At 52.3% G+C, this 8,706-nt stretch overlaps 1 protein-coding gene across 1 annotated transcript; it reads right to left on the bottom strand.

Annotated features, from left to right (window-relative positions):
- Positions 1 to 2,214: 2,214 nt before the first annotated feature.
- Positions 2,215 to 5,983, bottom strand: LOC144715880 (uncharacterized). The gene is made up of 3 exons (XM_078590886.1): positions 5,775 to 5,983; positions 5,501 to 5,718; positions 2,215 to 2,408 (listed from the first exon to the last, which is right to left on the bottom strand). Exons 1-3 carry the CDS (start codon positions 5,981 to 5,983, stop codon positions 2,215 to 2,217), a joined length of 621 nt encoding a protein of 206 aa, XP_078447012.1.
- Positions 5,984 to 8,706: the final 2,723 nt, after the last annotated feature.

Genomic DNA, 8,706 nt, shown 5'->3' with positions numbered 1-8,706 from the left:
GATGCCCCTCGTGTTCTGCTTCACTTCAATGCCGAGGTAGTAGCGAAGCAGGCCGAGGTCGCTCATCCGAAATGCGTCAGCCATCTCCTTCTTGAACTTCTTGATGTCGTCGCAATTGGCGCCGGTGATAACTAGGTCGTCAACATATACTCCCACCACCAACTGCGCATTTGCTCTCCGCTTGGTGTAGATAGCATGCTCCAAGAGACTCCTCCTGAATCCGAACGACGTTAGCGTATTGTCCAACTTCGCGTTCCAGGCCCTTGGCGCTTGATGCAAGCCGTAGAGCGCCTTCTTCAGCTTGAGCACCTTGTGTTCGTTGCCGGTAATAATGAAACCAGCAGGTTGCTCCACGTACACCTCTTCTTGGAGATCGCCATTCAAGAATGCCGACTTCACGTCCATGTGATGCACCTCCCACCCCTCGTGCGCCGCGAGAGCGATGAGAAGGCGCACCGTGTCGAGCCGTGCCACAGGTGCGAACACCTCGTCGTAGTCGATCCCCTGGCGCTGCGCGTAGCCTTTCGCCACAAGACGTGCTTTGTACTTCACCACGGCTCCGCTTTCATCTCGCTTCACCTTGTACACCCACTTTAACCCGATCGCTCGACGACCGTGCGGGAGATCGACAAGGGACCAGGTGCGGTTCTCCTCGATTGATGCCATCTCCTCCTCCATAGCCTTCTTCCAGCTTGGATTGCGTTCTGCCTCAGCAAAGGAAACAGGTTCATCAGAACTTACAGCATGCAGCTCCTCTGCAATTGATGCCCGTGATGCAAGCCCATGCGGAGAAGCCGGCCCGATGATGTCGTTGATGTTGCGGAAGCGGAGTGGTGCATCATCACCGTGATCAGCATCCAGGTTGTCAATACGAACATGGGGTGGAGTGGCGAACTCCACGTCCTCTCCTCCATCTTCGATCGGTGTTGCTCCCCCTCTAGAGTGCACAGACGATGGAGACATTTGCTCAAGTTGCGCCGCATCATCCTCCGCACGCGTCTGATTCCCGATGGTATACTCCACCATGAAACCGTTGCTGCCCTCCTCGCCTGATTCTGCACCGTTGCACCAGTTCCATTGAGCATTTTCATCGAAGACCACGTCTCGTGTCGCATGGACACGCTTTGTGGTGGGATCATAAACACGATAGGCTTTTGATCCACGCTCGTAGCCGATGAAGATCATCTTGCGGCCGCGGTCCTCGAGTTTCTTGAGATGTGGCGTTGTGTTCCGGACGTAGGCGATGCAACCGAACACCCTCAGATGGTGCACTGCCGGCTTCTTCCCGTGCCACGCCTCGAATGGCGTCATACCATCCACACTCTTTGTTGGGCACCGGTTCAGGATGTATACAACAGTTGCTACTGCCTCACCCCACAGCCAGTCCGGTAGCCCCTTCGCCTTGAGCATGCTCCTTGCAGTTGCTACCGCCGTACCGTTTCTGCGCTCGACGACCCCATTCTGCTGCGGGCTGTATGGCGCTGTGAGTTGACGATGAATACCTTCTCTCGTGCAGTACTCCGCAAACTCGTGTGAGGTGAATTTGCCGCCTCGATAGGTACGGAGCGCTCCCATCTTCAGTCCGGACTCGCTTTCCGCCCGAGTCTTGATCTCCTTGATGGCCGCTGCAGCACGGTCCTTTGAAGACATCATGGCCACCCACATGTACCGGCTTCGATCATCCACAAGTAGAAGGAAATACTTGCTGCCGTTGGGTGTCGCCGGTGCAAGTGGACCACACAAGTCGCCGTGTACTAGCTCCAGAATGCGCTGCGCGCGGTACTCGCCCTGCTCAGGAAACGGCGACCGCTTTTTTTTGCCGGCGAGACATGCTTCACATAACTGGTCCACCCGACCAACTTCTGGCAACCCACGCACGAGCTCCTCCTGAGCCATCTTCCTCAGGGCAGCCATGTTGACATGGCCAAAGCGCATGTGCCATCTCCAGGCTTCCTCGTCGAGCTTCGTCGCCAAGCACACTGGCCGAATCAGCTTGACGTGGAGGATGTACAGCCGGTTCTCTCCGCGCATCACCTTTGTTAGGAGCCGTCCACCTGGTTCATGGATCTTCATTGCCCCCTTCTCGATGTCGACTTGATACCCGGCCTCATCAAGTTGACCGACGCTGATGATGTTCGTCGTCAATCGGGGAATGAAATACACCCCTCCGAAAGACCGGTGCTCGCCATTCTTGCACTGGAACATGACAGTCCCTCAACCTTCGATCTGTGCCACCGATTTGTCGCCGAAACGTACTGACCCGAGCACTCCCGCATCCAGCTCGGTGAAGGCCATACGGGAACCTGACATGTGGTTCGTGGCACCCGTGTCCAAGACCCACATTTCTTCATCACGTGGTTCCTTGTCTCCAAGATGGGCGAACACCTTCTCTTCCTGCAACTGGATCTCTGAAGGGGCCGGGCCTTATTTTCATGTCCGACACCCATCTTCATTTACTACATCTAGGGAGCTCAGTTGGTAGCTAGTTTGTGACGTGCCGCTGTTGCTTCTTCCCTGTCGAGAGATGTCTCTTCTTTATGCACATCCATATACATAATACATAGCCAAATACAAAGGAACCGGTCTCTTCGGTTCTTGAAGTTCATTCACTGGCTTTTGGAAGGGCTGCGGTTCTGATTTATCAGAACAAAAGAAAGTAAGGCGCGAGGAGCGGGAGCAAACAAAAGGTTACGATTCATCAACTTAGGCGCGAGCAAGAAATGAAGATTCAGATTCATCATAAGAATGTTATGTTATTTTGAACATAAGAAGTCACAGCGAATGAAGAAAAAGTTATTAAGTGAAAAAAAAAAGAAACTACATCGAAATCTTCTTCTTCTTTGAAAGAAAGAAGGGAGAATGTCAGGAATCGACCGGTTCCGAGAAGACTCGTGGAGCTGCTGCTTGGATTATCGTAGAATAATAACTTAGGTTCTGAAAGAACTTAAAAGACAGATGCCGCTCGAGGGAGCCACTTGTCTGGTCTTGCGGTGCACTCACTCCAGTTACGAGAATGAAATGCCGCCCCTTCCTCCTTACAACTCGCACCATTCAAAGGTGGAGCAGTTTACCCGAAGGTTATCCGAAGGTTATCCGATTCTGATAAATAAGAACCGAAAGAAGCTAAACACTTTTGAAGCAGCCGGCGCACTTTTATGAACGTGATAAAGAGTACACAAACAAACTTCCCTGACCTACTAATCATCATCTCATCCGCGCGAAACTCAAAAATTCTCATCACCTTCCCAGCCCTGCCGTCACCCTAGCAGCCGCCTACCTACTCGTGCTCGTAGCTCGATCGGAGTTCGTGTGGTCCGGTAGATAAGTCGTCCGTATCAAGTGATACGTGAATTGCTCGAGTGCTTTCTTTCATAAAAAGTTGGCGGAAATAGCTTAATGGTAGAGCATAGCCTTGCCAAGGCTGAGGTTGAGGGTTCAAGTCCTCCTTCCGCCTCCTGGCTTCGCTGCTCAGTGGTAACGAGTGGAGTAGGCTGCAGTCGAGTGCATAAGCACGAACGAGCTGCAAGCAGAGCAGACTACCGCTTCGACAGTACTAACAGGTGGGGCGCCTATGACTGCAGCTGATACAGGGAATTTGAAACGCACAGGCCTTGCTTGAAGCCTCCGTGTGCTGGATGGGAGCTGCTGCTATAAGAGTAGAGCATTGATTATGATTATGTTATGTAAACATAACCAAATCTTTCTTTGGGGAGAGAAGACGGCGCTCAGCACAAAGGAGGGCATGAGTGAGTGGCTCGTGATGCTGTTCTGTCTCACCAATGCACGCACCGAGTACCTGACTGATGAATGAGGTTATCTGATTGATGATCTTTACAGATTTATCCAAACCCTCAAATGAGGCGCGAGGAGCGTGAAGATTAAGATGAAGACGCGACTGATGGAGCACCGAAGGTTACGAAGTTCTTGCAGAACGTTATGAAATAAGAACTGAAAGAAAGTCAATTTCTTTTTTTTTGGGGGAGCGAATGAATAAGAAGGTTCAGAATGAAGAATGAATAGCTGAGTCTACTAAACTAAAAGAGGTTCTGATTTAGAAGAAGTGGTGATTATGATTAGAGGACACCTGGTTCACTTCTAATGTGACACGTTCCCTCTCTTCTAAAAAGAATCAGTCGGCTAGAGAGAGCGGTCTGGCGCTGGGCGCTCCTCTGACCGAACCCTCGTTCGGAGGTCTTCACAACATGTTACGAGTTTCTTCGTTCCATTACTTTACTTAGAAAGGAACTGGGCAAGGCGCGAGTGAGCGGGAGCAGAAGGGTCACGAAGAAAAGAAGTGCGCCTAGCTCTTTCTTATTGATTTTAGAAGTCTATAGATAGATGTCCAATTTATAGTGGTGGTGGAACCAACCGACGTTTCGTCTGACCTGACCTCTTACTATTTCTTCCCGACCTATTTGACTTAACTTGACTTCGTAACCTTTCAGAACCTTATTTTAGTATCCCGAGATTGAAGAGATCGAATTATTCCCGGGAACACACGAAACAAAGATATGAACTGGGTAAATGGAAATGGAAAAGAGATGTTGGAAATTCCTCAAAAGAAGAAGCTTTTTCTAGATCCATATGATCTACTAAAGTAGATCGATATTGCCCATATAATGAAAGTAGATCTTGGTCCATGGAGTCCCAAGAAGGTAGAAACTCCGACCTGTCCGATGCTTCTTCGGTCAAATACGAGATACAAGTAGGACCCGCACTATGAGCAAGCTGTGCGAAAAACCGCTTCTTTTTTCCGGTTCTTGGTCGAAATGAGCCGGGAAACCATGGATTTTTTAGTTTTCGCCATTGGTTACTGGTCGAGCCACTGGAATGGAATGAGATAGGAATCTCTGGAGATCTTTCCTCTCCGCTTACTCGTAACAGGGTTTCCCTCTGTATTCTACTTCTTGGGGTCATTTACTTCGTAACCTTCGTTGATTAGCTTCTTCGTTTCTTCGTTATTCCTCGTCGGAACCTTGATTTTTTGTTGATTCCTCTTCTCCACGTTACTTTTTCGGGCATAGCAACAATGAGACCGCTGATCATATAAAAAGATATGCGGGACCTTTATCTTTTGGGTGACTCACCAACCAGCTGTGATCGATAACAGAATGGTACCAATAAAAGGTTACGAAGTAAATGAGTTCTCCATTGAACCCACCGTTACGAAGTAAATGAATTCCATCATGGGTGTGCACCTCCTTCCGAGGCAGGAGCCGGCCTCCCACTCTCTTATTTATGCTGCATTTATTAGCTTAGCGGGTGGATCGTGCAATAACTTCGTGATAGCAGAACCTTTCTCATACGTATTTATTTCATAACCTTTCGAGATCTGGTCCATCATAAACTCATGAATGCATGTGTCGGGGCATGGAGTGGAGTGGAGGTTGGTACCGGAGATGTCGATATGACCGGGGTTGACTCCACAAAAAATAGTGAAGCCCCTCCTCTTCTTGGACGACGTGGGCCTGCTCCTTCTTGGACTTTGAGCGGCACTCACGAGCCCAGTGGCCCAACTTCCCGCATTTTCTGCACTCATCGTTGGACCGGCCAGAGTTGCCCGACGAACCCTTCTCGTTGCCTCGGGCTGGCCCACGCCCACGTCTGCCACGGCGTGCTGAGTTGCTGCTTCCTCTACCAACATCCTGCTTCTTTTGGCGCGCATTCCACTCCTCCTCCGTCAGGTACAGCTTGCCCTCGTGGTACACTCCGTCAGATCTGCAACAGTGAGCGTTGATACGTCAAGCAACGTAGTGATGGCGACCACGATCTGCCTGAAACGTTGGGGGACACTACGAATTATTTTCTCAACCACTTGCGTCTCTTCGATTTTGTCGCCGAGAGTGGTGAGAGTCGACGCCATGCTGTTGAGACGAAGCGCGTAGTCCTCAACAGACTCTCCCTCCTTGAAAGTCATCAAGTCGAACTGTCGCCGCAAGTTCTGAGCCGACGTCTTCCTCACACGGTCATCACCGATCCGCATGGTTGCGATAGCTTCCCATGCTTCCTTGACCGTCTCTGATACCACTTGTCAGATACTCGTCGGAGAAATGACGTGGTTGGACGTCGCCGGCGAGATCACCTTCAAGCACCAATGACACAAGAAGAAGAAAGGCTCTTGGAACTCAGAAAACATTTCATCAAAAGAACTGATTACATTGTCTTAAATAGAGGAGCAGAAGCGGAAGTTAAAATAACTTCCTTTCCCACGTTCTGCTCGCATGGGTTGACGTGGAGAAATTCCCGCATAATCGTGGAGTTATGCGTCCACGTTTCCACGTGCAAAGGTCACCTTGACAATCTATCCCCATGATGGTGACTTACTGCACTTCTGATCCGCCTTGAAGTCGAAGGAATAATTAGTTGGAGCCGAAGCTCGGAAATGGGACGGGCCTGGAAGAGCGCGGACCCCAGACGCGGTAGACATGTGTTTCTGGGCTAGGTTTCTGACGTCGCCCCTCCCGCCCTGTTTCTAGCCTTGGGCGCCTGCCGGGTGATCCGCGCCGTCTTCTCTTCCGTCGTCGATGGAGCGGCGCGAGCATGAGAGCGGGGGAATAGGCGCCAGGATATCCGACGTCGCGCTGGAGTTCATCATGGGCTACATCGACGACCCCTCCGACCGCGACGCCATCTCGCGGGTGTGCCGAAAGTGGTACGCTATCGACTCCACGACCCGCAAGCACGTCACCATCGCCTTCTGCTACGCGACCACCCCAGGTCGCCTCTGCCAGCGGTTCCCCCGCGTGGAGTCCCTCAAGCTCAAGTTCAGTGCCACCCAGGGCTGCTAGCGGCTGCCTAGAGCCGCCAGCGCTGTCGAGGGCCGCCAGTGGCCCCCGAGAGTCACCTGCAGCCGCCGAGGGCTGCGAGTGGCCTCCCAAGGCCACCAGCGGCCGCCCAAAGCCATCAACGGCCGCCGAGGGCTGCCACCAATTGCCCTGGGCCGCCAAGGGCCGCCAGCGGCCGCTTTGGGCTGCCACCAGCTTCCCAGGCCTGCCAACAACCGCCCTAGGCTGCTAGCGTCTGCATGCCGACGCCTAGGGCCGCCTAGGGCTGCAAGCGGCCGCCTGAAGCCGCTGTCGGCCGCCCATGCCACCTACAGCCGCCCAGGGCCGCGAGCGGCCGCCCTTAGCCGGCGGCAGCTGCCAAGCAACCTGCGGCTGCCTAGGGCTGCACGCGGCCATCTAGGCCACTCGCGGCCTCCGCAAGTGCCCACGGCCGCCAACCAGAGGCTACCATAGTCACCCATGGCCGCCTACCCAAGGCCGCTGACATTGCGGCTGATCTTGGGCCACCGCCCCCGTGGTCGACCGAAGGCCGTTGCAACCCACCGCCGATTGGAGGCCGCCGCCCCGCTACCACCCAGAGGCTGCCGCCTTCGCCGACGCCTTCAGCTAGCCCGCAATCGCCCCTCGCTCGCCTCTACGGTTGTTCCACGGCCGCCCCCATCATCCAGCTTCGGCTCATCATGTTGCTTGTCGCACCTTCGTGCCTTGACGCCTCCGTGCCTTGTAGTCAAGCCCATTGCTACTCTAGTGCCACCACCACTGTTGCACCCATTGTTGCGCCCGTCATTGTGCCTACCTGTGCCCCATCGCGCCTACTTGCTAGACGCCTTCCACGACTGCTGAATCAGACCTTGCTTGCGCCTACCACTACTTGTACACTCATTAGCTCCCTCTCGACGTTATATTATTTCTTTTAGTGCCTCCAAACATTTTCTCCACCGTCGGGGTTATATTAGTGATAGATAGGATTCACGTTCTGAGGATTGGGATTTCATTTGGTATGTCCTTGGTTGAGATTGTCGACATCGTGTGTAAAAGCAGCAGTAGCCGAACTCGCACCGTCGGCTCTCAACCCGACGTCTGGATCATCGGGAGCCTAGCGGCATTCCCAGGTCTTGCTTGCCGTAGCGTAGTGGACGTTTGTGTATGTCAACACCAAATTTATACTTCTTAATTTTTTCAATGTTGCATCATCATCACTCGCATTACGTCGTGTTACATTAGGATTCACGGTTTAGGGTTTAGGATTTAGAGTTCAGGGTTGAGGGCTTAGGAATTAGGGTTTTGGGTTTAGGGTTTAAGGTGTAGGGTTTAGGGTGTAGGGCTATTGTTTCAGGGTTTAAGGTGTAGGGTTTAGGGTGTAGGGCTATGGGTTCAGGGTTCTAGGTTCTAGGTCCAAGGTTCATGTTTCAGGGATCAGGATTCAGGGTTCAAGGTTCACGATTCACGGTTCAAGGTTCAGGGTCCATGGTTCAAGGTTTAGGGTTCTGGGTTTAGGGTTTTGGGTTTAGGGTTTAGGGGGGAGGGTTTAGGGTGTAGGTTATGGGTTCAAGGTTTAGGGTTCAGGGTTCAGGATTCAGGGTTTATGGTTTAGGGTTTAGGGTTTAGAGTTTTTTTTTCTTGGCAAAAAACACGGTGGCGGGTATATCCAACCCTCCGGTTTTGCTGTATATCGATCAAGCCATGCGCTAGACGCCACCTAGGGGGATTGTTTATCAGTGTTTATAGGCATGGGGAGAGCATAAATATCCCAATTACACTTGGATCCCACTCGTCGATGCCCATGTGCAGGAAAGGAAAAGATACATAAGTTGTTGCTAGTAGGTGCTTGGAGAAGGTCGCTCGTGCTGGCGTCTCTCCAAATCCCTCCGTAGTGGTGGTGATGCATGGAGAGTGGGGAGCCTTCCCCGCCTTCAACAAG

This window comes from Wolffia australiana, chromosome 19 (assembly GCF_029677425.1).
Source record: "Wolffia australiana isolate 7733 chromosome 19, ASM2967742v1".
NCBI lineage: Eukaryota > Viridiplantae > Streptophyta > Magnoliopsida > Alismatales > Araceae > Wolffia > Wolffia australiana.
This window is presented reverse-complemented; position numbering and strand designations above follow the sequence as displayed.

Excerpts from the sequence above, each read along its gene's own strand:
- LOC144715880 (XM_078590886.1), bottom strand. The coding sequence starts at position 5,983 with ATGCGGATCGGTGATGACCGTGTGAGGAAGACGTCGGCTCAGAACTTG. Across the intron at positions 5,719-5,774 it reads AGTGTCCCCCAACGTTTCAG|ATCTGACGGAGTGTACCACG; the intron begins GCAGATCGTGGT and ends TCACTGTTGCAG. Across the intron at positions 2,409-5,500 it reads GAAGTTGGGCCACTGGGCTC|AGATCCAGTTGCAGGAAGAG; the intron begins GTGAGTGCCGCT and ends CGGCCCCTTCAG.